This window comes from Tamandua tetradactyla, chromosome 8 (assembly GCF_023851605.1).
Source record: "Tamandua tetradactyla isolate mTamTet1 chromosome 8, mTamTet1.pri, whole genome shotgun sequence".
In the NCBI taxonomy this organism is placed as follows: domain Eukaryota; kingdom Metazoa; phylum Chordata; class Mammalia; order Pilosa; family Myrmecophagidae; genus Tamandua; species Tamandua tetradactyla.
Window position 1 is genome coordinate 87,886,925 of NC_135334.1, and position 26,418 is coordinate 87,913,342.

The window sequence follows — 26,418 nt, forward strand, 5'->3', positions numbered from 1 at the left end:
GAGTAAATAATATATCCATTGGAATATTATTTGGAAATAAAAGGGAGTACTACATTATGGATAACCCTTGAAAACGTTATGCTAAATGAAAGAAGCCGTTTACAAAAGACCACTATTGTTTGATAGTCCATTTATATGAAAAGCCCAGAACAAGCAAGAAGAAAGTAGATTATTAGTTTCTTGGAAGTGGAGGTTTTGAGGGAAAAAAGGGGACTGACTGCCAATGGATACAAGGTTTCTTTTGGGGTGATAAAAATGTTCTAAAATTGGCTGTGGTGATGGTTGTACAACTCTGCGAAATACTAAAAACCATTGAATTACATACTTTAAATGGATGAATTGTAGGGTATGCGACGTAGATCTCAATAAAACTGGTGTGTGTATGACTATATGTATCTGTATTTTTATATACACACATTATTAGCATCGTGCCTGTCCCTTTGTAAGTGATCAGTAAATATTAGTTTTCATTGCAATAATAATTCCCTTTGTTTGTAGTGTTCTTTTGTTGTAGTAAATATGGAATGAGAAGAGAAAGTAGATGAACATACAAATTAAATTAATTCAGATACCAGGTGAAATAAAAGGTGGCTGAATATGTGTTAGCATCAGACCAGTTGCTGAAAGCTAATCTCGGGGTATTAATGAAGTTGTGTGGTGCAGGTATCTGGCATGTATAGTAAGTACATCAAACTGCTCAGTAAATCTGAATCTAGTTATTCTTAAAATGTGGTTGAACTTGGGTCTCAGAAACCAGATGTCACCAATGCAGATGTTCTTCAAAAAAAGAATATGCATAATTTGTATGATAAAGACCAGGGTTTTCATGTTCAAAGTCATTGAACCAGTTGTGTGTCTGTGTGTTCTTTAAAAATTACGATAAGTATGACAAAGTCCAGAGTTTTAGTTCTGGTGCTATATATGTATTTTTTTCTAGGCAGTTTCTGGAGAAACTCAGCTTACCACATTCAGTGCATGGCGGAATGAATAGCTTTTCTCTGTGCAGATGCCTTTGATTCTGAGTTTTTGAAGCCCTGGAGAAGAGTCAGCTGGAGTCCTAGAAAATAGTGTCTGCAGAAGTTTTGCATCAGCATCGTAGATGCCCCATGGTGGTTACCAGTATTTTCACCTTTAGAACTTGGAAACCATGTGCCAATTAGTCAGTAAGTTTCTCTGCTAAGATGCATTTATTTGAGAAATGACACAGTGGTTTTTCCTGAAGATATATCTGGGAGGGTATTTCTCTTTTCAGTGTTTGGGAAAACTAAGTGAGCTTCTTCTTTGCCACCTAATGTCACTTGGCCCCACTGAGTGGTGGAGCTAGACTCAAACCTCCCAAGTTTATCTGATTGCAAAGACAGCGCTTGCTCTTACTCTTAACCAGTAGGCTGAACCACCTCTCAAGGATGGACAGAGTGGAGGATGGAAGAGGGCTGAAGGCAGACAGATGTGAAAATAAACAGGCTTCTGAGAAGCAGTAAGAAGTCTGATTGAGTAGGGTGCAGGATATCTACAAGGATGGATAGAGTGATGTGGCTTATGAACTGAGAAAGGTAGGGTGAGAGATTAAGGAGTAAAGTGCCAGACAGTTTGAACACTAAAGATAAAGAGCAGAGAGTCTCAGCCTTTCTGTGTATGTAACATACTCCTAGAAGGGGGGTGGGAGCCGTTGGTCTTTAGGCTATTTAAAAATGCTTGTGGAGAATTATTCTAGGGGCCTTTGACCCATAAGGAGGCTGGGATCACCCTATTACTTCAAGCAGATGAGGAATGCTTGAATTAGGTCAGAGGCTATGGGAATGCAAAATAGTGAGTAAGATGGGAAAGGTTTTCGAGTCTGGATCAGTAGGTTTATTAGGATTTGATGGAGAGGAAGAGATGAAGATTTTTTTTTTTATCTGAGTGGATACAGTGCCATTTATAGAGATGTGCAAGTTATGCAGCATGGAAGAACAGATTTTAAAAGCTAGGCTTGGGGTAATTGGTTTACGATATATGGAGTGTTAAGTACTTCGGAGCTGTCCGGGAGGAAGAAACCAGCAGGCACTTGGAAATTCAGGATTTGGGGTTTTAGAACAATTTGGAAAACAACATCACAGAGTTTAGAATTGGAAACTTTGGAATAGATGAGTGTGTCTGGGAGGCAGAGAGGAAAAGGACTTTAAGGGCAGAACCCATTTGAAGCATCAACAGTCATTATCTCATGTCCCATCTCATGCCAGTGTGGACATCTTAGTAAGCATCTTGCATGTCACATGAAATCTTACAAGTGCTGGAGCAGGGGTTCCTGAATTCATGCAGTTTTACTGTACTAAGTGTCCTAAAGTATTTAGGTTTAGGCTTTGGCTCCTGGTGGTGTCTTCATGGAAGCGTGGGATGATTTGATTTTCTTGTAGGTTGCAGAGGATGCTAAATGTCTTGGCATTTTCTATACTCTGGCTCCGTAGGGTGAATTAATAGGTCAGTGCCCCCCAAATCCTGGTTTGACTCCTTTCTTTTCCTTGAGGCAAAGCTAGTCTGGGCTTGCTATGTGATTCCTCCCCTTCCAAATTCCTTCTGTCATTTTGATTTTAAGGCATTAACCATCCCGTTAATTGTAACTCCTGTAGTTGAGCAGTGCAGGCTTGCAGTGCATGGTGGGTAAAAGTGACAGGCTGTCTGGAGCTCCTGGTTCCATCAGGCACCTGTGGGGCGAGAGGGGCTGGGGGATCAGCTCCCTTCCAGATGTGCTCTAACTTACTATCTTGGAGCCAGCCTGAGAAGACTGGAGAAAACCCAGAGACAGTAGGTGTGACTTGTCAGAAGAAGGGCCTGCCCTCTCTCTCTGTGTCAGATCAAAGACTTGACTTTTCAGTCATCTGACATCCTAATGTGTGGATGTTTCTGAGCCAGGGCCGGCTCTGGCGGTCTGTGTCTGGAACCAGTGGGGAACGTGTGGGCCTGCATGTGCTCTCTGCAGACTGGGGTGGAGGGGTTGGGCGAGCACCTCTCCCAGCTGCTCTTTTAGAATTCAGAGCTGGAGGGATCTGGCGGGATCAGGCCAGCCGCCTCATTTTTCACATTGGAAGCTGCTGCCCAGTGATGCCCTTTTCCTAGCTCCAGCTCTGGGGGTGAGCTGGTCCAGCTTGGTGGCAGCTGCCTTTAAATAGCTGTTTCCTCCAGCCCCACAGATCCTGACTCCTAGGGCACAGAGGTCATTCCCAGTTTGGCTTGACCTTAGGGTGGCCATATAGTTTCATCTCCAGACTAAAACACTTTGGAAAATAAAGTTGTGTGATGTTAATAATTATACCAGGAAAACAAACTGGATGATCCCAGGCAGACCTGGATATACGATCTTCCTACTCGCGCCTTCACTTTTGGCTCAGTTCTTATCCCCACCTCAGGGGATACTCCCCCTGCCCCCACTTCTGTCTCTTCACAGAACACATGGGTGTGGTCACTGCTTTAGATCCCATGACCCAGACAGCTTTTGACACCTCTGTGAACTTCCACATTGGAGGGCCCAGGAAGTGGGAAACCTGGGAAAATCACTGGAAGCATGTATCTGAAAATCCATAACTGTTCAAGACCTCAATCCAGGAACTTTGATTTTTTTTTAATTTTATTAATTTAAAAAATTTAACAAACCAAATAAAACACCAACGTATATAATCAGTAATTCACAATATCATCACTTAGTTGCATATTCATCATTTCTTAGAACATGTGCATCAATTCAGAAAAAGAAATAAAAAGACAACAGAAAAAGAAAACAAAAACAGAAAAAAAAAGATTATACCTCCCATACCCCTTACCCCTCGCTTTCATTGATCACTAGCATTTCAAACTAAATTTATTTTAGCATTTGTTCCCCCTATTATTTATTTTTATTCCATATGGAACTTTGATTTTTTAGTGGATAGTAAGTAGATGTCATGATTTACTATCTTATTTTCATGCTAAGCACCCATTTGTTTTCACGGGGGTTCAGTCTTCTCTTGCATGTATCACAAGGGTGATCAGTTAGCAACATTCAGTTAACCAGAGGCACATTCTGCTCTGAGAACCCTAGACCCTCTGTCAAGCTCAGAAACTCAACCATGCCCAGCCTTCCGACTGGAAAGGTGGGAGGGAGAGCCCAAGGCTCTGGGCTCCTGACAGAAGTGCAAGGAAAGCAGGGACTAGGTTACTTGTTTATCCTGCGTCTGTATGGTTTCCACAGTCACAGGGTAGGAGGGAAGGAACATGAGCATCTGGGCTTCTCTGAGACCCTGCCAAGTGGGAATTAAGGAGAGAAGATACTCCTTTTTGAAAGTCGAGGAGGTGGCGAGGAGAGCTCTGCCAGGTGGCTTTCTCAGCCCTGTGCTGGCCAGTTTTTCTACCCGGCACCGGCACAGCCCAGATCACCGTGGATCCTCAGTGAGAAAGGTCAGAGGAGAGGAAATGGCTTCTCTTTTGGTCTTCGGATGATGTCCATGGACCTCTGCTTCCCCCAGGTGACCTGAGTGAACTGCATTTGATCACTTTCTCACTGGAGTCAGGAGTAAGTTGGCCAGATTTAGCAAACAAAAATACAGAGTGCTGACACACAGGAAGGACAAATACCGCAATTCCACACTTACATGAAATATCTAGAAAAAACAACTTCACAGAGACAGAAAGTAGATTGAGGTTACCAGTGGCTGGAGTAGGGAAGGGGAGTGGGGAATTGTGACTTTAATAGGTGCAGAGTTGGTGTGTGTGGTCATGAAAAAGTCTTGGTAATGGGCAGTGGTGAGAGTAACACAACTTTGTGAATATATCACTGAAGTTACTAAAAATAGTTAAAATGGGAAAATTTATGTTATATAGAAGTTACCACAGGCAGGAAGATACAGGATGCCCAGTTAAATTCAACTTTCTGATAGAGAATAATAAGTCTCATGCGGTATTTCTATTTGATCTGGCAACCCTAGTTAGAAGGGACTGGCCAGAGGTTGGTTACCTTTGAAGCACTGCATGACCCTTCCCCTTCAGTTTGGAAATACTTATTGTGTGCCATCTCTGTGTCAGATGCTGCTCTGGGCACTGGCAACATTGCCCTGAGCTAAGGCAGATGAGAATCCCCGTCCTCCCGGAGCCTACGTGGGGGAGATGGCAGTCATTAAGATAAGGTACATTAGATGGTGAAAGTGTTAAGTAGGACAATGAGCAGGGAAGGGGGGGATAGGGAGCTCCTGTGAGGAAGGAGTCTGGGAGGGGGGGCACCCGCAGAAGGTGAGGAATCGGGGGAATAAACCAAGCAGACATCTAGGGGAAGAGTATTCTAGGCTGAGGCTCCCGCTGATGTCAGAAACCGGGCGTGCCTGATGTGTTTGGGGAGCATCGAAGGTCCAGTGTGGCTGGAGTGGAGGAGGGACAGTGAGGGGAGGGGAGGAGATCTCAGAGGTCTCTGTGAGGATGTCGGCTTTCATTCAGAGTGAGCGGCTTTTGGAGGGCATTGAGTTGAGCCGGGGGCTTGGGGGTGTGTGTGTGGGGGTGTGTATGATCTGAGTAGGTTTTAGAAAGGTCGCTGGCTGTCCGATGCCGAACACCCTGAAAGTGAGCCTGGAATCCGGTTCTTCCACCCTGACCTCAGCAGTGGGCAGTGGGAGCTGAGATCAGTGTCTCCTTGGAATAAAGAGATAGTACCGCCTGCACCAGCAACCCTTGCAGAGTCTTGACTTTCCTCCTAACTTTCTTGCTTCCCCATTTGAGTGAAATGTCTCCACCAAAGAAGGGGAAGGATACATTGCCGCTGTCTATCCATTTTTTGCCAGCTGCCTTGTGATACACCTGATTTAAGGGATGATTCTTTAGAGAGTTATGTTTGCTGGGAAATTTTTAGAGAGAGAATAGTGACTTGGTAGTTATCACTTTACGTGGTTGGCGTTTCAGAGCCTTCTAAAATGGTAATTCAGTAAAAATACATCAACTCTTTTATGGCTATGGAAGGTTTTATTCTTTAGACTAATTAATTCAATTTTAAATTGTTTGAGAGCTGAGAAGCTTGAACACATGTTTTTTCTTTCCCAGTCTGAAAAGAAAAGAGAAGAGTGAGCTGGTTAGTACTGAACTTTCTCTGCTTGACCTGACTGAAGCAGTCTGATATAAAAAGTTGAACAGAGAAAAGTCCAACATAATTCACACTTACAATTGAAGAACGTAAAATTTAAGAAATATATACATTTAATTTCATAAAATAATTGTGTCCTTTGGTGAAAAATACTAAGGTTTTTATAAAAACTTGGTTTAAGTAAATGAAATTATTTTAAATGTCAGCCAGCTTTGGTGACAAGAGCTATAATTCTTAACAGGTGGCAAATATTTTCCAAAAATTTTTCTCACACCTGTTGATATAGAGATGGTATACTGATAAGTTAACTGTGCTAAAGAATATTAATAAATATTTAAATCTTCAGGCATATCCAGAAATTTGAGGAGATGCAAGAATGAAACACTTCTTTTATGTATAGCATGTCCCTTCTGAATATGAAAACTGAGCATTTCCCCAGAGCATGAAGAGTAGCTTAAAATCCAGCCAGTATTTAAAATTAAGAACCAAGCAGATTGTTTTTTGAGGGCTTATCCTTTGCTGAGGCATACACTCGGCATTGAGAAAGTGGACTTGCAGGGGTGACCCCTGTAAAAGATCATCAAACAAAGTGCAAATGTTTGCTGTATTGCAGGTATGTACATTGTATAACAAAAAATAAAAGAGGGTATTTTAGATGAAACCAATTCTAACTTTGTGTTTTCCATTGTTTTCTTGACTAGGGACTAAAATTTGTTATGAACTGATTTTTAATGTAATTCAGAGCCGCACCATGATAAATTGAGATTCTTGGCATCTCAGTTTGGAATTACAGTGTAAGAAGCACATTCACTTTAAAATCAGAAAGATACAGCATCATCACCCCTAGTGGGATGACCTTGATTTCTTCAAGCTTTTGTTTTCTCCATAAAATAGGGGTGTCTCATGTGGAGTTTTTGTGACAGTTAAGTAGGAATTGACTTGGATTTAGTGCCTGCTCAGTACTTGGCACGTGGCAAGGTCTCAGTAAGTGGCAGCTGATATCATTATTATTGACACTGATTTTTATTATCATTTCCTGACCTAGACTGGACAATTTCTTTTATCTAAGGATTTCCAAGGCCACCCAAATTCAAATTTCACATGTGCAGTCAGAATCTTTGAATGCAGAGAGAGAGAGAGAGAGAGAGAGAGAGAGAGAGAGAGAGAGAGGGAGAGAGAGAGAGGGAGAGAGAGAGGGTGAGAGGGAGAGAGGGTGAGAGGGAGAGAGGGAGGGAGAGAGAGAGAGACTGAGAGCACGCGTGCACAAAGAGGAAAGAAATTTGGTTAGAATAGGTGGGAATCCAGAATAATCCTGGTGAGTGTGTCATTATGCCTGACATCTCCCTCCAGATGACCCGTCCAGCCAGGGTGGTAATTAACGTCCACAGATGCAAGCTGAGAGTCTCCTGGGCTGGTAGATATTTAGCGAGAGGAACACGCGGCACTGGGAGGCTCAGTGCCTGTTCGGGGTGCACAGCTGGGTTGTTGGAGGCATCGCCTGGGTTGGGCCTGCCGGGCCTCAGCTGGTGCACAGACACTGCCCTGCAGCCCTGCCTCTGCCCAGTGAGCTCAGCTGAACAGACGGGCCCATGTGGAGCGGCTGCAGCCTCAAGCTGCTTTGCTGCCTCAGTCAGGCAGGGCTGTCCAAGCCCCTGCTCTGCTATTTAATCTGTCACTTGCTGGTGACAGCTTCCTGCCTAAGCAGAGACAGTGTGTGCGCGCTACAGGTTTCAGCTCATTACCTCTGCGGGGTCCTGTTGCTGAGCCTGCAGGGAGGGGGAGAGGCCTTCAGTGCAGCCCGTGACACCAGCCTCTGTCCCTCCATAGGCAGTTGTTGAGTCTGCTCCCCTGTTTAGTGCCCCCCACCCCCATCTTCCTCCAGAGCCTAAGCCCAGGGATTTGTTTTCTCCTAGCCTGATGGGACTATGGTACTTGAACTTGAAGCTCAGGAAGAAGACGACTTTGGTTAAATGACCTTGGGCAAATGAATTTACCTTTGGGGATCTGTTTACACTGTTAATAGGACATGGACTCCTGGAAACCTAACATGTCTTCTTCATCTTCGTATTCCTTGAACTTAATAGTAAATGCCCAATAAATAACTTCAGTCTGTAAAATGGGGATGATGGTGTCTTCGTCCCTGAGTTGTTCTAAGGAGGAGAGACAGTTTTGTCATTCTACTATACAGTGGCTGTTTGGATGACTTTTGACATTCTTGACAGCCGGCAAAGGGGAATAAGGTGAGGGGATCCTTGTTTTTTTCCAGGCTCTGCTCCTTCCATATTTCCAATATCAAAAAATCTCAAACAAATCAGGACTTAACGAGAAACCCACTTATATATCTTCATTTCTGGTTTCAAATTTTAACTCACTTGGCCAGTGGACCTGAATAGACACCTCTCCAAAGGAGTTACACAGAATGGCCAGAAGGCACGAGAAGAGATGCTCAACATCATTAGCCATTAGGGAAGTGCAAGTCAAACGATGAGATACCGCTTCATATACCCCAAGACAATAATACCCCAAGACTATAATCAGAACGATTGATAACAATAGCAAATGTTAGCAAGGATGTGGAGGAGTTAGAACCCTCTTATACTGCTGGTAGGAATTCAGATGGTACAGACTGCAGTCTGACAGTTCCTAAGAATGTTAAAATACAGAGTTACCGTTTGACCTAGCAGTTCCACTCCTAGTTACCTGTTAAAGAGAAATGAAAACACATGTTCACACAGAGACTTGCATGCAAAATCATAGCAGCATTTTTTTAATGGGCAAAAACTGAAACAATCTAAATTCCCATCGAAGTGTTATATTACTCAGCAACAAGAAGAAACAAAGTACTAATACATGCTACAATATGATTGGACCTCAGCAGAGGCACAATAGAGGAATTCGTGGGTTACCTTAAGAAGTTGATAAAGATATGTTTTGTGACATGGAGAATTTTTGCCAAAATGTTTGCAATTGTCTTTTTTTGAAAGCATTAAAAAAAATGTTTTCAAAACATTTTAAGGTGAGGTATATTCATACACCATATCAATCATCTGAATGACTGTCTTTTTTTTTTTTCCTTGCATGGGCAGGCAGTGGGAATCAAACCCGGGTCTCCAGCATGGCAGGCGAGAATGAATGATTGTTTTTTGATGGTGGGAAGTTTGGAGAGTTGATCTATATATATATATATTTTTTGGCGGGGCAGGGTGGGCGATGCACGGTCCAGGAATCGAACCTGGGTCTCCTGTATGAAAGGCGAGCATTCTACCACTGAACCACCCGTGTACCCTATAATTTTTATAGTTGGGAAAAAATGCTATTTTCACTTTATGGAAAAAAAATCTTACCCAGAATAATTATCCTCCATTGTTTTCCTCATATATCAAACATTTACTGAACTCTTTGCTATTAGGGCACATCAATAGTAATAGCATTATGTGTAAGAAAAGAGTATGGGGGATAAGAAATGGAGTGAGAATGCTCGTTGGACAGTAATAATAAATTAAAGAAATGCTGCAGACTTATTATTTTTTAGTGGTAAGGTAGAATATACATATACATCCATATGAATATACATCCATAGCCTCTCTCTGCTCTGCCCGTTAATTCATCTTCTTTTTATGCTGCTAAAAGTGTCAGCTAGTATTTGGTTATAAGTGCCATGAGAGCTAACCTAATCACTTCCTTTGATTGCTTGTGTCTTAAACTTGTCTTTCATGCAGTACTTACCTAGCATAACGAGGCTTCCTACTTAGGTGCTCTGTTAACTGTGTGTGGTATTGAATAGTCAAGGCTCTGTGCTTAATATTTAGGAGGAAATAAAGATAAGTAACTTGTGCCTAGTCAGAGAGGTAGGGAAGTGGCACAGATCTAAAGTACCACAAAGTCCTAGGGAGGAGAAGTCACTGGGCCAGGGCAATTGGAAGGCTCCCTGGACGTAGTAGGACCCAAGGTGGGGACAGAAGGAAGGACAATACATGGAAAAGCGCAGAGGAGCAGGGCATGCATGACTGGAAAGTAGGTGAACAGGGCCAGGTCATGGAGGGGATTAAATGCCAGCCTTGGATTTTATTCTAACAGCCAAGGTTGGTGATAGGAATTGGAATTTTATTCTATGGATTTTACAGCCAAGTGGGCGATAGGACTTGGAATTTTATTCTGTAGATTAGGGAATGTCAGATGGTTTTAACTCAAACTGATTAGTGATGCTTGCTTGCAGTGTAGTGTTGAGAAAAGATTCTGAAGTCATATATAGATTCTGTAGGAAAAAGTGCCGCGTTCTCTCCCAGGTTTGTTGGAAACAGAGGTGGTCATTAACACATGCTGTGTTATTGATTACCTGTTACACAAAGGGCTTGTGGGTTTGGAGATGGGGCTGGAGTGACCAAGAGAAAGAAATAGAGTGTAGATGATGAGCTCTGTGTTTTCGCGGGAGAGAAAGACCCTTCTCTGATGCCATCAGGACATCCTGGTTTCTTTGATGAACTGGGTGTTGGGACGCCCTGTAGAGCAGATTTTCCAGGGATGGCTGCTCACCTATTGAGTCTCTCATGTGAGAAATGCCCGGCTTTCTCATTTATAACTTTCAAAGAACAACTTATGCTTGGTATGTGTTTTTGGAACTCAAAGTTAAGGTGTGCCCCGCCTCCTCCGCCGCCCGCCACACCCGACCCCGGGGCCCGCGGGGACCTGCCGCCTGCGACTCCCTCCGGCCTCTTCGGGCCCGCGAGTAGGGCCCCTGGCGCCCCCCAGGGCCTGCTCAGCCCCACACAGGCAGCCGCCGGCCTTGCCCTGGATATGCAGCGCCAGAGAAGGCGAGTCGCCTCCCAGCGTTGCTCTCTAGAGTTCCTGGAAGACGTGGTGGGGTGCACCTCGGCACAAAGAGCCAAACACATCTCTGGATCTCCCAGACACAAAGGCTTAAAAAAGACCCATTTCATCAAGAACATGAGGCAGTACGACACCAGGAACAGCAGAATTGTGCTGATCTGCGCCAAGCGGTCCCTGTGTGCAGCCTTTTCTGTCCTGCCCTATGGGGAAGGCCTGCGGATCAGTGACCTGCGGGTGGACAGCCAGAAGCAGAGGCATCCATCCGGCGGCATCTCCGTGTCCTCTGAGATGGTCTTTGAGTTGGAAGGTGTCGAGCTGGGAGCGGATGGAAAGGTCGTGTCTTATGCACAGTTCCTCTACCCCACCAACGCCCTGGTCACGCACAGGAACGACAGCCATGGCCCGGTGCCCCCACCACGCCCCAGCATCCCCCGGGCTCTGCCGGGGTCCAGATACAAAGCCGCACCCTCCAAGTCAGCAGCAGCAGGCACAGAGCTAGGGAGTGACACAGGTGACACCCTGGAGTACAATCCCAACCTCCTGGACGACCCGCAGTGGCCCTATGGCAAGCACAAGCAGGTGCTCATCTTTGCCTCATACATGACCACAGTCACTGAGTATGTGAAGCCCTCAGACCTCAAGAAGGACATGAACGAGACCTTCCGGGAGAAGTTCCCACACATCAAGCTGACGCTGAGCAAGATCCGAAGCTTAAAACGGGAGATGCGGAACCTCTCGGAAGAGTGCAGCCTAGAGCCTGTGACGGTGTCAATGGCGTACGTGTACTTTGAGAAGCTGGTCCTGCAAGGCAAGCTCAACAACCAGAACCGCAAACTTTGTGCAGGAGCATGTGTACTGCTTGCTGCCAAGATCAGCAGTGACCTCCGGAAGAATGAAGTGAAGCAGCTCATCGATAAGTTAGAAGAAAGATTTCGATTAAACAGACGAGATCTGATTGGGTTTGAATTCACGGTGCTAGTGGCTTTAGAGCTTGCACTGTACCTGCCCGAGAGCCAAGTGCTGCCTCACTACCGGCGCCTCACATAGCAGTTCTAGCCAAAGCGGGGTTTGTGCTGCCGAGCAGTGGCCCTACCCTGTGTGCTGGAGCCCAGGCGCTGCTTGGTGCACGGGAGCCCCAGGACGTGGGCGGAAACCCATGCCAGGGTTGCCTCCATCCCACCTGCCCATTTCTCCCCTCCCCACCCACCTACCCACCCACCATGGAAGCATCCGCCTTTCCCAGCTGCTAAAGTGCTTGTTTCTTCACACTCTGTGGCCTCAGACAGAAGCACAGGCCCTTCCAGAGCACTTCATGCCTCCAGCGGCAACTCTACATTTCCCTGGACTTCAAGTACCTGGACATGGGGTTTCATTATTGTTCCTTTCTCTGATATGCCTGAGCCAGACTTTCATTGATACTGCAGGGAAGTGAATTCTGACTTTAGAGCAAGCGTTTCTCCGTCCTGATGTCTGCTTTTCCCTCAGTAAACCTTTGAGGCCCCTGTAAAAAAAAGAAAAAAAAAAGTTAGGGTGTGTCTTATAGGGCTTCTGTAGAAATCAATATCAACTAAAAATAACTGGTGTCTCCCAGACTTTGGTCTCCTGCATTCTTTGTAATCGGTTTCAGAGGACGCCTTCTAGTTATGAGTTGCTCTCAACACTTCAAGTTTTTAAAGATGAATTCGTGGTCTCATGGAAGCTTCTAGCAGTTCTGGTCTCTCTCTGAAAGGTACTGATAAGGGCCTTGTCAGTTTTATGGGCAGGCAGGGTCTACCTTATAGAAGTTTCTTATGGCTGAGATCCTGGATCAGCAGGCTTTTTTCTGGCTCCAACCAATGATGGGTTGCAGGTGGGTGAGGGTGCAAGAAGGAATATTTTAGATGCATCTTCAAAATTTAGGAATCTGAGTATCAGCCTTGAGGAGAGGGCCCGTTGATTGAGATTTGGAGGCAATTTAAGCTAATTCTTTAATCAAATATTTTATTGCATTTGAGATATAAATTCCTCCTGTAAGAAAACTACAAGGGGGTAGGGGAAAATACTTCTCTAATAACAGGCATAATAAAGCAGAAACTGTAGGGAGGTAATAAAAAGTACAGGACAAACAGCTTTATTTATTTGTAGAACATAGGTTAAATGTTTATTATACTCAAAACAAGTCAACCCAAAACTTGTAAATGAATCACAGCCTATAATTACAGAACCCCAAATGTATAGGAATAACAAGATTACCAAAGAAGCATATAAGCTAGACATGGACTCCACAGTTCCCTGAAACTAAGGGTAAGTGGGCACTTAGAAGTGACTCTTGGATGGGAGACCAGGCTGCAGAGAAGAGGGTATGGGGCATGTGCTTGAGGCACTCCTCCAGGTACGTGAGAACATTTTGAGATCACCTCACTGATTACAAAGTTGTTTGGTGAGTTACAGAAATAGGAATAGAAGTAAGTGTTTTTAAGGGAGATTTCCATCAAGCTTGGGTTGGTAGGTAAATAGTACCTCTCTGCTCTGGGGCATTTTCCCTTGGATGTTTGGCAGTTGGGTTCCCAGGATAGTACAAGAACAACAGGAAAAGTAGGGAGGAAAAAAACCAAAAAATGGACTATGTAATACTCTGAAGAAAGTTTTAGCCTCAACATAAAAATATAGGCACATCTAAAAGCTTACTTTTTGAGTTTGCCTTCATTGATATGTGTTTTTATCTATGTCAGTGTGATGCTCACTAGAACTTAAAGGTGAGATTGTTCTCAGGCCTCCTCTGCACTGCTCTGTTGGAAATCTTGGTTTGAAAACACCAGGACCTAAGTATGTACTTAGTTGAGCCAACTCTGGGGCAATTACCCAACCTCTCTTTATCTTTAAAATAGGATAAGTTATACTGAACATATATGGTTTCTGTGATGATTTAGTGAGATGTATAGTATAACATCCAGTATATTGCCAGGAACATGATATATGCTCAATGAATGTTAGTTCTTTTATTTTACATGTAGTTAATTTTCTTACAGTAAATATTATAACTGAATATCTTTGTTTAAAATGCACACTCATATTTATTGGTTTTCTACCTGGTGTTAAGGTTAGAAAAAATTGAAAAGCATGAAAATAGATCAAATTCTTATCACTTAGCAATGAATTTCTTAATATTTTATTATCTGTTTGGTGAGGTTTTTTCCCTGTGTTTATATACATTTGTTCTGCTTCATTGGAAATTGGGATCATATTTTACATTTTTGCATATCGTTGAAAATATTCTATGAATTTTTAAGTTGCATAGAATTATATTTACTATATATCCTACTTTGACTATTCAGCAGCCACCTATTTTGGGCAGTTAGAACAATTTTTCCTTTCCATATTTAACTGTAGTGAATGTTCTTTATTAATATACCTGATATTTCTTTAGGACCGTTTCTAAGACATGGAGCACAAAGTGAGTGGTAGCTTATTTTCTTTAAGAGTTTTGTTAATATTACCAAATGACCGTTGTCCAGCCCTTTTAAAAAGGAATGAGAATGCTCAATTCCTAAGACCATGATCAATGCTAAGTGTTACTTTTTTAGTGTCTTTGTTATTTTGGTAGGTAGACAGTGATATCTTATTATGGCTTACGTTTCTAAGATGACAGATGAGCTTGATTAATTTTATATGCTTATAAATTATCTAGTTAGTGTTTTTCTCATTGTTTCCATGAGGGTATTGTCTTTCTCACCTATTTGTAGGACAGTGACCTTTTTCATGTACCTTGCAGATACATTGAGTTTGACATTTCATTCCTCTTTTTTTTTCCTTTAAAGCAATTTTAGATACCCACTGACATGTGAGATAAAGATTTTGTTAGTGAAGAGGGTTGATAAACCTATGGAGCATGAACTGAATGAAAGAGAACTGTGCTGGATGACTTCTCTATTGTTCAAGCCCAACGATTGTCCATGATGGAGAGGGCTGCATACCAGTCCTGCGAGGGCTAAATGTCCAGAACTGACTTTCTCATTTTGATTTTGCTACAGCTATTCAGAAGCTCATCCTCACAGGATGTAGTAGTTAGGTTCAGGTGTCAACCTGGCCAGGTGATGGTGCCCAGTTGTTCTGTTGCTGTGGAGTTAAATCATCAGCATTGATGGCTGATTACATCTGCCATTGGCTAAGGGAAGGGCCTTCCTCAATCACGAGGCTTAAAAGAAGAGGTCAGAAGAGAGCTCAGCATCTCAGACCCAGATGTTTGGAGATGCAGAAAGGAATTATCCCAGGGAGAGCGTTTGAGCCCAGAAGCCAGGAGGGGAGGCCAGCACATGTCGCCGTGTCCCTTCCCATGTAACACGGAAAGCCAGCTCTCCTTCCTCTGAAGAACTGTAAATTTGTAACTCAATACATCTCCTTTATAAAGGCTGTTCCATTCCTGGTGCATTCAGGCAGCCTTAGCAAACTAAAACACCAGTAGAAGTCCTTGATTTGTAGGACAGATCAAATCTGTCCTACAGACATGTAGGACATGTCATGTACATTGCAGATATACTGCGTTTGACATTTCATTCTTTCAAGGTTGTTCCTCGAAGATTACCCAGAATCACTTTTGGAATGCTAGCTAGAGTAATGGGAGCAGACATTTAATAATTATGGCTCTGTAGTAAAATTTACATGGCTTTCTGTCTAACCTAAAGCTGTCTTAAATTTTGTTTGCTTTGACCATATCTGATGAGAAACAGCTGTGGAACAGTGAGAAGCGAGGCAGTGTTTGGAACCAGAAATTCAACTCCTCCCTCTTCTCCTTATCAGCTGTGTGACCCTGGACAGGGTACTTAATGTCTCTTAGCCTTAGTTTCCTAAGCCTGTTGTATGATGAAATGAGTAATATATGAGACTCACTTGACGTGTTCTAAATACCTAGTAAATGCTTGTTTTTTTTCTCTTCCCACCAGACCAAGAGCTCTTTGGGCCTGGTCTATGCTGAATCCATCTCTGGATTATCAGATTAAGTACAAATATGCTCTGACAAGTGAGAATTAAATTTTTTTTTTACTTGGGCAGGCACCGGGAATTGAACCCAAGTCTCTGGCATGGCAAGTGAGAATTCTGCCACTGAGCCACTGTCACACTGCCCGAGAATTAACTTTTAAACAGTCTCTATACTTTCCAAATTTTCCACAATGAGCAAATTTATGCTTGTGTGTATGAAATAGTTGTTTTGTTTTGTTTTTTAAAAAAACAATAGCATATACTTTGGGTTAAATCAAGATGCACTGATTTGGGGGCATCTTGCATAATTTGAGGCCTAGATTTCTCCTTTAGGAACTTGTGACAGATCCTCTCTGGTTAGGGCCAGAGCTGATAGAATAGTGCTGACTCCACTCTGGGAGGGTCCATGACTTTTACCCATGTAGACCCCAACCTGCCTTTCAGAGCCCACCAGGCCAGAAGGGCCACCAGCCTCATCAGGGCTGTATTGTTTCTGTTCCTGACAGCGTAGAGCTGCTCCGCTGACCTCCTTGGGAGAACACACCTGAGCAGGTATGCACAGACATAATTGGCCCAGCTGTAGTCTGATGTCAGTCCCATAACAGCTGGGCAAGGAGATGCCATTGCCTCATTTCATGTGGAAGGATGCAAGTTTAAAGAGGATAAGTAATTTGGCCATAGTCACAATGAGGAAATAGTGGAGTTGGGATTAAAACCCAGGTCAATCTGACTCCAAAGCCAGTTTTCTTTCCACTAAACTTGGGTGTGTTAATACAAAATACAAAGACCAAGCTCCACATCCTCACCCATCCAGCTCTGACCTGTGGACCAGAATCATCAACAAGCCACCCAGGAGTTTGTTGGAAATGTGGATCCTCTGGCTCCTCATTTGATCTGTGGAATTAGAATCTGCATTTTAACGAGATCCCCAGGTGAACTATATGAACTTTCAAATTTGCAGAGCACCGTTCTATACTACACTGCCTGCCCCAGGATGGTGCATTACATTTTGACCCTGATTGCACATTAGAATTACTTGAGAAACTTCAAAACAAAACACTAAATTGTGAGGACATCCTCCTCCTCCAAGCCACCTGAATCAGAATCTCTGGGGAGGTGACTGCCGTTTGTATTATTTCAAAGCTGCCCAGGCGCTTGTGAGTCACACTGTGAGTTGAGAACCAGTGGTAGGCTGGAGGTGCTCATTCCTTGAGGAAATGCCAAGATTGAGAATTCTGTCTGCACAGGGTTGTCTTTTTATTCCTTCAATAGTACAGAAACTTGTGGGGGTCTGTACCTCCACAACTTGTGTTTCAGTGAAGGTAGGATACCAGAGCAAAGACGATCACAGTGCATTTCTTCTGTGACTTTAATCTCTTACAAGTATTGAGTGAGGACAGCAACCCATTTATCAAGACAGGGAACATGGAAGAATGTAAAAGTGGTATGGAGATAGCACATAGGAGGCACTCAAGTTTTATGCAATTAAGTGAAACAGGAAAGAAAAAACAGAAAAAAAGCATGGTGTGACTGAAGTGAGTCATTTACAGAGACGTCCTTATATTACTGTGGGGTATGAGAAAAAATTGCAGGAGAAGAGGGAGCTGTACAAGCACTTAAGATATTTAGTAATTTTTGATATATGAATACGCATGGAAGTTATGGAAATAACTTATGGAAGTTCCTTATATGGAAGTTTTGGAAATAAATTGTGGACAACCATTAACACCTTCTGGTTCATTTCCTATAGTTGGATTTGCTGTGGTGAGGGAGAGACTGGTGTTCTGGATGATGACATCTTAGGTTCAGTTGTTCATCAAAATAGACTTGAAGTAGGAAGATGACCGTGTTCAGAGTGTCTTGCTCCTGCTGGTCCCTCAAATTCTGTTCTATCAGATCTTGTCTTAACTGATGATCTCTTGGAAGTTAACCCAGATTGGGGTGAGGGGGACTCAACTGTTTGGGGTCTTGATTTAGCATGCCTTCTGTCCCCAGACCTGCACTCTCAGAAATGACTGGCAACTTCTTCATGGACCATTCTAAGATTCTGTTATCATTCTTTGGACTCCTTAACTTTGGTTTATTTTTTAATGCTAAGTTCATTGTTTTGTTAATTTTTTTAAAATTTTCATTTTTATTTATGTGCAGCATTTTGCATTCCTGATCCCCTTTGGATTCAGTACAGTTCTTATGCCTTCGATGCTCCCCCCCCCCCGTTTTTTTTTTAACTGGCTTTTCTTCTTTCTCCTGGCCCACTAACAATGCTTTATCTTCAAGGTTTTATTCTATTCTTTTTATTTCTAGGGATTTCATTTACTCTGCCAACTTTAGTATCATTTCTTTGCAAAAGGACTACCATTTTTTAACCTTCCAGGTAGATATCTTTCGATGAGCAAAATACTTCATGTGTTCAAAATATAACCCATACACTTTGTCTTCTGGCTTCCTTCTATAAATCATCACAGTGTGTCCCCATCCCCCATTTTTCAAAGCCCCTTTTCTCTTTGAGACCTCCCAGTTAGCCCCCCCGCTTGGCAGTCCCTGTGGGATATATATTCAGCCAATCCCTGACTCCCCCACTCTTTAGGTCATCTCTCATGTGAGCATTTTTCTTTAACATTTCTACCACTTACATCCCAATTGCCTGACACCTTGATGAGTCTAAACCATGCTGCCCACTGCTGCCAGGTGAATTGAAATTATTTCTCTCATATTATGTGTTGTTAAAATCCTTTGGATAAAATACAGGCTCTACCTGTATTCCCTCTTTTAGCTTTTACTACTACTCAGGTGGCCTCAGCTCCAGCTGCACAGTTCATTTGCTTTCCCCTTTCTTGCCTTCTGCACCCACACTTTGTCATTGGCGTATAGGAGGCCCTGTGAAAGTTTGTGGAACGCTGATTGGAGATTCCCAGTTCCACCTTCGTAAAGTCTTTCCTGACCACTCCATCCTGCCTTGATCGCTCTGACCTTCGTCTTTGGACTCAAAAGATGGACTCAAATAGTACTCAACTTCTCTAGCACCTTGTCATTAATCCTGTTGCGAGTTCACATAATAAATGATGTTTAACTTGCAATATGCCCGCTTTGTTTTCCCAACTAGATTAGAAGCTTCCCAAAGGCAGGGCTTGATTGGCGTCTTCTTCGGTGTGTAGGATTTGATTTCTGTTTGCCCCTCCCCACCCCCTGCTTGCCCCCACTGCAGAGCGGTGCTCTGCACAGAGGAGGTGTTTGGCCCCTAATGGTCATATACATGCATGAAAGGGAATTGGAACCTTTGATGGCTATACTTATTTGAATATGTCAGCCAAGAATGCCTTGCCATGGATGTGCCAAAAGTAGTTTACATTAAATAACTAATTAAAAAAAAAAACACAAAAAACCACGTGTATTTACCTGTAAATTTGGCATAAAATCAGCAGTAGTTTCTCCTTCTTCGGTACAACTGTTGTAAAACTGTAAATGCTGTGTTTATGTAAAAGGAACATGGACTTCTGGGAAGTGGTGATTAATGTCTCCAGGCAGTACAGTCCCACTGATGAGAGGAGCCTCTGTCTGGGCTCAGTCTGTGAATCTGTTTGCTTTTGCTTTTCTGATCAACTTTGCCACGAGGGGGTTGGGGGGACATATCTCTTCACTCAGGTGAAGTTTGAGATGCCATACATGGCTTTTCTTATCTGTGGGCACATCTTAGATGAGTGACATATGATTGAATAGGTGTCAGAAAAGAGAAAAGTGAATGCTTATATTGATTGATGTTTTATTTTACAAATCTTAACTCCTTTAAACAATCCCCTGAGTTAGGTACTTTACTCTTATACCCATATCACAGATGAAGAATCTGAGCATGGATTATATTAAAGGACTAGTTAACAGTCACATACCTGGTTCAGGAAAATTTTTTTTGAAAAGGATTTTAACCATTGCTGTTTTTCATATATACAATTTTTTGGCCTCCAATATTACTCAGGTAACTGAACTTTTATTATTCCCAATCAGAAGTCTGGTTCTATAATTTTTATCCCCACAAATCATTCTGGGGCCTTTTAAAGGTCACAGCTCAACTCGTATTTCCCTGGTAACAGTATGTACTTGGGTGTGTGTTTTGATATCTACTTAAAAATAAATATCTTACAGTGCTTTTTTAGATGTTATCTCCTTTAGTCCAACAAACCTGGTAAGAGTAGTTATTATTATTTTCCATTTAACAAATGAAGGGACTTAGAGAGGTTAAGGAACTGGTCCTTAACGTAATTAGCAAGTGTTAGAGTTGGAATTTAAACCCAAGTCCTCTTAATCCTTTGTTCTTCCCACATCTTCAAGCTGCTTGTAATTTGAAAAGTCCTATAGTCTCTATTTGTTTTTCCTTGAAGTTCTTTGCTTTCCTTACCTGGATCAAAATAATACATATTTTTAATTCCGTATCCCAGGCCTCTTTGGTAGGAGGCTAAGTTAGGAGAATTGAAGATGCAGATTTTTGAAAGAGAAGAGATTATCAGATGCCACGAGGATTTTTTTTTCTTCTGTTTTTCTTTGATAACTAAACAGTGAACATTTTGAAGGATTTTTCTTGGTATCTTTTGACTCACGCACCCCAGGGGAAGTAAGTGCATGATACTACTAATTAAATACATTTCCTGGTAAGGGATTGTTCTCAATTTAAACTGCACAGGCCTATAAAGTTGGGTTAGAGAGGTTTTTAAGGAGAGATTTGGGACAGTACACCCCATCTGTTAAATAAATGCACCATATCTAAAGGTGATTACATCCTTCATTTCCAGGGTTAAATAAATAGTCTCCTCTAGAAAAGATCCTGCAGCCACCCAAAAGTGCAGAAGGATGAATGTAAGCTTTGGAGTCAGAGCTCTGAATTCCAACCCAGTTCTACCACTTAATTTTGTGGTATAGCACACATCACTCAAAGGGTCTAGACCACAGTTCAGTTCAGTGTAGCAGGATTGATGGGAGACTCAGCTGTGCTTTCTGTGGCGATACCTAGGTCCCAGGAGCTGACGGAGTTTGCTGGGCTTTGAGCAGGCGGTAGAGTAGAGCCAGGTCTCAATCACAGAAGTCTCCCCTCAAGCAGAGGACAGGTGTGCTGATTCTCTCCGCCCCCTTCCTTTTCGTAGCTTTCAGAGCTCCCTGACCTCTGCACCTAGCATTTAGAGGAGACAATAGGGATGCGGTAAAAGAAAACAGTGGCACAAAAGGAAATAGAGCCCCACGAGCCATGGTTTGCTCCTCTGGGGTGGGAGTGGGCCTCACTCTGGGAATGCTATGATTGGGCATCTCATTTCCCCTGGAGCCCCATCTGTGCCCTTAAGTACCCGACTACTTCTCTTAGCACAAGACTAATCTCATAGACCTGGAAGTGCTGTGTGTATATGTCTATATATCACACTGACCTAGAAACTCCTTGTGGGCTGAGTCCATTACATGCTTATTGTTCTAGTTTGCCAGCTGCTGCAGTGCAACAAACCAGAGACGGATTGGCTTTTAATAAAAGGGGATTTATTTCATTAGTTCTTCAGAGGAAAGGCAGCTAACTTTCAACTGAGGTTCTTTCTTATGCGGGAAGGCACAGAGTGATCTCTGCTGGCCTTCTCTCCAGGCCTCTGGGTTCCAACCGCTTTCCTCAGGGTGATTTCTTTCTGCATCTCCAAAGGCCTGGGCTGAGCTGCAAGTACTGAGATGAGGTATGCTGAGCTGCTTGGGCTGTACTACGTTGAGCTCTCTCATTTAAGCACCAGCCAATTAAATCAAACATCATTCATTATAGCAGGCACACCCCTTAGCCGACTGCAGATGTAATGAGCAACAGGTGAGGTTCATGTACCATTGGCTCACGTCCACAGCAACAGAACTAGGCACCTTCACCTACCCAAGTTGACACCTGAATCTAACTACCACACTTACATTCTCAGCATCAGTACTTTGCCTGGTCCAGAGTTAGTGACTGATAAATTGTGTTGAGTTGTGTGGGTGGGTGGGTGAATGGATAGATGGATGGATGTGTGGCGATTGCTGGAAGCCCAGCCTGGAAGAAGTAGAATAAAGAAGAGATTGAAATGAGAAGAGATGAGATGCCCCTGAGCAATGGCTGCTGAAATTTATACACATGCAGGGAGGGGCTTTGGCTGAAAGCTTTATTAAAAAGCTGCTGTCTGCAAAGCAAGAATTTAACTCATTAGTTTCACAAAAAAGGTCTGAATTTATCCCAGAATCTGGGACCAAATTTGACAATTAGGGCAGTACCTGCAATTTGCATCGCAGTGAAAGCTGCTCACTTTCTAGCTGGTATGTGTCCTTTTGGAGAGAGGAAGGTGCTTGGTGGATTAGAAAAGTTCCCAGCTCAGCCTAAAGACCCTTTTTTTCTTTTCAGGAAGTTGGCTGTAGAGGTGCAAACTAGAGCCCTAATAGTTTTACCCCATTTTAAGGAAAATTAGGGAATAATGGACGCTTTAATAAACAGCTGTTATCTTTTGAGTGCTTAAGGCTAGGGAAGGCAGTTAAACGTTTTAATTCACTGAATTAGCACAGTAACTTTCTGAGATAGATGCAGTGCCCTTATTTGGTAGGTGCAAAAACTGAAGCCCAAAGAGGTCAAATAATTGCACAGCTAGTCAAGCTGGAGGTGTGGCTGAACCCAGCCTGTCTCCCTCCAAAACCCTTGCTCTTAAATGGATGTTGGTGCTGCCAGAAAGTCATGGGGCTTCCCTGATGAAGTTTACGTGCATTAGCATCACAACGTTGAGCTGAGAATCATATTGTTGTATTTCATTCAGAATAATAATATTCCTTAATCCACATTCTGCCTCAGATAATGAAGATGAGTGGCTCCCAGGCTGTATTGATTGGTGCTTCTTAAGAGTAAAACCATTTGATTTTGTCCAGGGAAGGCAGAACATGCCACACAGTAGCTTGGTTGAGTTTGACAGTTACCAAATGTAGATATATTTAGTGTAAGCTGAAATTGGCATTCTAGAGTCCTTGTGAAGTGAAAGTGCCCTCACATGACTCTGATCAGAAGAGGTACTTGTGCTCAGCCCTATTTACATTTTGTGCTTGAGTTTAAATATTCGTGAAGGGAAGGTGGAGCTTTGGTTTTAACTGGATGTAGCTAAAAGGTCAGCACATTAAAATAGAGCATTTTGGTTTCAGGGAACCAATTTTAACTTTTGGAGATGAGATTGCATTTTAAAGCCACCAGGCGAGTGTGGGATAGTTGAAGGAGAAAATCCAAGAGTGATTAGGTCTGATGACGATTTTGGTTTTCATTATTCATTATTGAGTGTCTACAGTGTGTGGGGCTTAGAAATATGGGCTGATTAGGGGTTTTGTCGTTTGTTTTTGAGAAATATCCAGGTTACTTTTTTACCTAAGAGAGGTGAATCCCTTTGAAGTTAAGGGTTTTTATTTTGTTGTCTTTAATACATTTATCAGGTAAAGCTTGTCATTAAAAGCGAGGTTTCTTTCCTCACTCTTCATTTGAATAATTCAATTTTGTCTCAGGACATGATATAGATAGTATCTCTGAAGTCCCCGGGGCACGTGGCAGGGGGTGAGTTGGTGTTGGTGAATCTGCATTCCCCTTTGCCACGTGCTTCTCCAAGAAGCAGTGGTGGCCAGGCGCTCTTAATACAGGTCAAGATGAAGAAAATGCACTTTTGTCATTTCCTCAGGCATGTAGCAAACCCAGCCGGGTCTCAGGTATTCCAGATATGAGCGATGTGCCGCTTGCGCAAGGCTTGAAGCATTGCTGGCTGGGAGAGACCGACGCCTGCCTGCCCGAGCCCTTTGTTCTCCTGCTTGAAAGCAGTTAATTAGCAACTGTCTCCATAGCAACTACCTCATAGTCCAAAAACATTGTCTAGTTTTTCAGTTTAGCTTATCACACTGTTTACCTGAAGGGCTTTTCACCGCTCTGAGTCTCATTTGAGTTGGCGGCGTGCCTGTCGGGGAAGTGAATTGTCAGGATAGAAAAAACACCATGGTAGCAAGGAGCTGGGGAGCCGTCTCCTGAACCGACCCACTGGGCGCTGGCTTCCGTGAAAACCAAAGTTGCGAGCACCTGACATTTTCACCTGTATTTTTTTGTTTGCGGGAAAACTGCCATTCTCTCCACCAGGCCCTGAATCATGAGGATCCCCCCTGCCCCTGCCCCCTCTCCTTGAGAGGCTTCCGAAACTGTTTCACATTCCCTGTTTAGAGGACATTTCCATTATTAGTCATCTCAAAACCCTGTGTGCTCCCCTCTGCGGTATGATAGAGGAAATTTCTCTTCCCCGAGGGTCTTGGCATTTCTGAAGGTCCTTGGATGAGGGATTATGAGTCTGAATGTGACAGCGTCAGGGCAGCTTTGTTTTTAGTCATAATGAGGAAGGGGCTCCTCTTTCGTACTTGTGGCTCAGATGGTCTAAGTCGATCTGTGTGTAAGAAAAAGGCGACTCCAGGTGGCTTGTTGGTAAAATAGGAGGAGGAATTTTGGCTTATTGTTAGGTCGGGCACAAAGTAATTTTAATAGCTCTCGCTTACTGAGTGTGCACCATGTGTGGGCCATTGGGCTGAGTTCTTAGGAGCTTTATCTCACCTCTGTAAACTGGAGATGGAAGGTGGGAAGGAAAGAAGACAGTTGACTTTCTTAACTGCCTGCCACGCCTCAGCCGTGGAGCCAGGCTTTTCACAAAATGGGGCCTCCTGTACCCCCTTACAGAGAGGCTCTATCATCCGTTGTGTGTGTGCATTTAGTATTTATATATATATATTTTTGTGGGGGCACATGGTCTGGGAATTGAACCCGTGTCTCCCGCATGGAAGGTGAGCATTCTACCACTGAATCACCCATGGACCCGTCTATATACTTTTTATTAGAGTAGTTGTAGGTTTAGAAAAATCATGTAGAATACACAGTTCCCATATCCCCCTTCCCCCCATTATTAACACTTTATCATTAGTAAGTATCTTTGTTACAATTGATGATATAATATATTATTATAATCGTATTATCAACCATAGCCTATAGTTTACAATAGAGCTCACTGTTTATGTTGTACAGTCCTGTTGTTGTCTTAATTTTTATTCTGCTAATATTTTATAGCCTAAAATTTCCCCTTTTAGCTACATTCAAATATATAATTCAGTGGTGTTAGTGTTTTGCTGCTATTACCAAAACTCTTCCATATACCAAATGGAGACTCTGTACCAGTCAAGCATAAAGTTCCCACCCTGGCCCCTTATAACCTCAACTCTGTGAATTTACTTATTCTCATTATTTCGCATCAATGAGATCATACAATATTTGTCCTTTTGGGTCTGGCATACTTCACTTGACATGATGTCTTCAGGATTCATCCGTGTTGTCGCATGTATCAGAACTTCATCCTTTTTACACCTGAATAATGTTCCATTGCATGCTGTTCTAGTTTGCTAGCTGCTGCAGTGCAATATACAAGAAACAGAATGGCTTTTAAAAAGAGGAACTTAATAAGTTGCAAGTTAACAGTTTTTAAGATGTGGAAATGTCCCAATTAAAGCAAATCTGTAGAAAAGTCCAATCTAAGGCATCCAGGGAAAGATACCTGGATTCAAGAAGGCTGATGAAGTTCAAGGTTTCTCTCTCAAGTGGAAGGGTACATGGTGAACACAGCATCATCTGTTAGCTTCCTCTCCAACTCCCGGGGAGGTGTTTTCCTACTTCATCTCCAAAGGTCATTGGCTGGTGGACTCTCTGCTTCGTGGTTCTGCAGCTTTCTTTGTTGAGGCTTTCTCGTGGCTCTGTTGTTTTTCTCTGCTCTCTCTGAATCTCCTGGCTTTCTCTCTTGTTGTCTCTGCTTCTGAGGCTTTCTCCAAAATACTCCTTCTTTTATAGGATTCCAGTAAACTAAGCAAGACCCACCTGGAATGGATGGAGACACGTCTCCACCTAATCAGGTTTAATACCCACAGTGATCAAGTCACATCTCTATGGAGATAATCTAATTAAAGTTTCCAACATACAGTACTGAATAGGGATTAGAAGAAACAGCTGCCTTTACAAAATGGGGTTAGGATTAAAACATGGCTTTTTAAATTTTTTTTATTTTTTTATTTTTTTATTAACGGAAAGAAAAAAAGAAATTAACACAACATTTAGAAATCATACCGTTCTACATATGCACTCAGTAATTCTTAACATCATCACATAGATGCATGATCATTGTTTCTTAGTACATTTGCATCAGTTTAGAGGAACTAGCAACACAACAGAAAAAGATATAAAATGTTAATATAAAGAAAAGAAATAAAAGTAGTAATAATAGTAAAAAACAACAACAACAAACAAACAAGCAAACAAAAACAAAAAAAACCCTATAGCTCAGATGCAGCTTCATTCAGTGTTTTAACATGATTACTTTACAATTAGGTATTATTGTGCTGTCCATTTTTGAGTTTTTGTATCTAGTCCTGTTGCACAGTCTGTATCCCTTCAGCTTCAATTACCCATTGTCTTACCCTGTTTCTAACTCCTGCTGAACTCTGTTACCAATTACATATTTCAAGTTTATTCTCGAATGTCCGTT

The 26,418-nt window shown here is 42.7% G+C and overlaps 2 protein-coding genes across 12 annotated transcripts in view; both read left to right on the forward strand.

Moving 5' to 3' along the window:
• The window catches only part of TEAD1 (TEA domain transcription factor 1), a 280,155-nt gene that overhangs the window by 106,846 nt on the left and 146,891 nt on the right, over window positions 1-26,418 (forward strand). For 2 of the 11 annotated variants that reach the window (XM_077114019.1, XM_077114024.1), the window contains exon 1: window positions 24,177-24,312. The exons of the other annotated variants lie outside the window; for them this stretch is intronic. In XM_077114019.1, the coding sequence (XP_076970134.1) occupies window positions 24,177-24,312 (136 nt within the window). Of the gene's footprint in view, window positions 1-24,176; window positions 24,313-26,418 lie in introns of those variants that run through there. 11 annotated transcript variants of the gene reach the window in all.
• On the forward strand, window positions 10,856-11,961 carry LOC143644700 (CDK5 and ABL1 enzyme substrate 2). Its single transcript, XM_077114028.1, has one exon. The coding sequence runs from the start codon at window positions 10,871-10,873 to the stop codon at window positions 11,948-11,950; it is 1,080 nt and encodes a 359-aa protein (XP_076970143.1). The 5' UTR covers window positions 10,856-10,870; the 3' UTR covers window positions 11,951-11,961.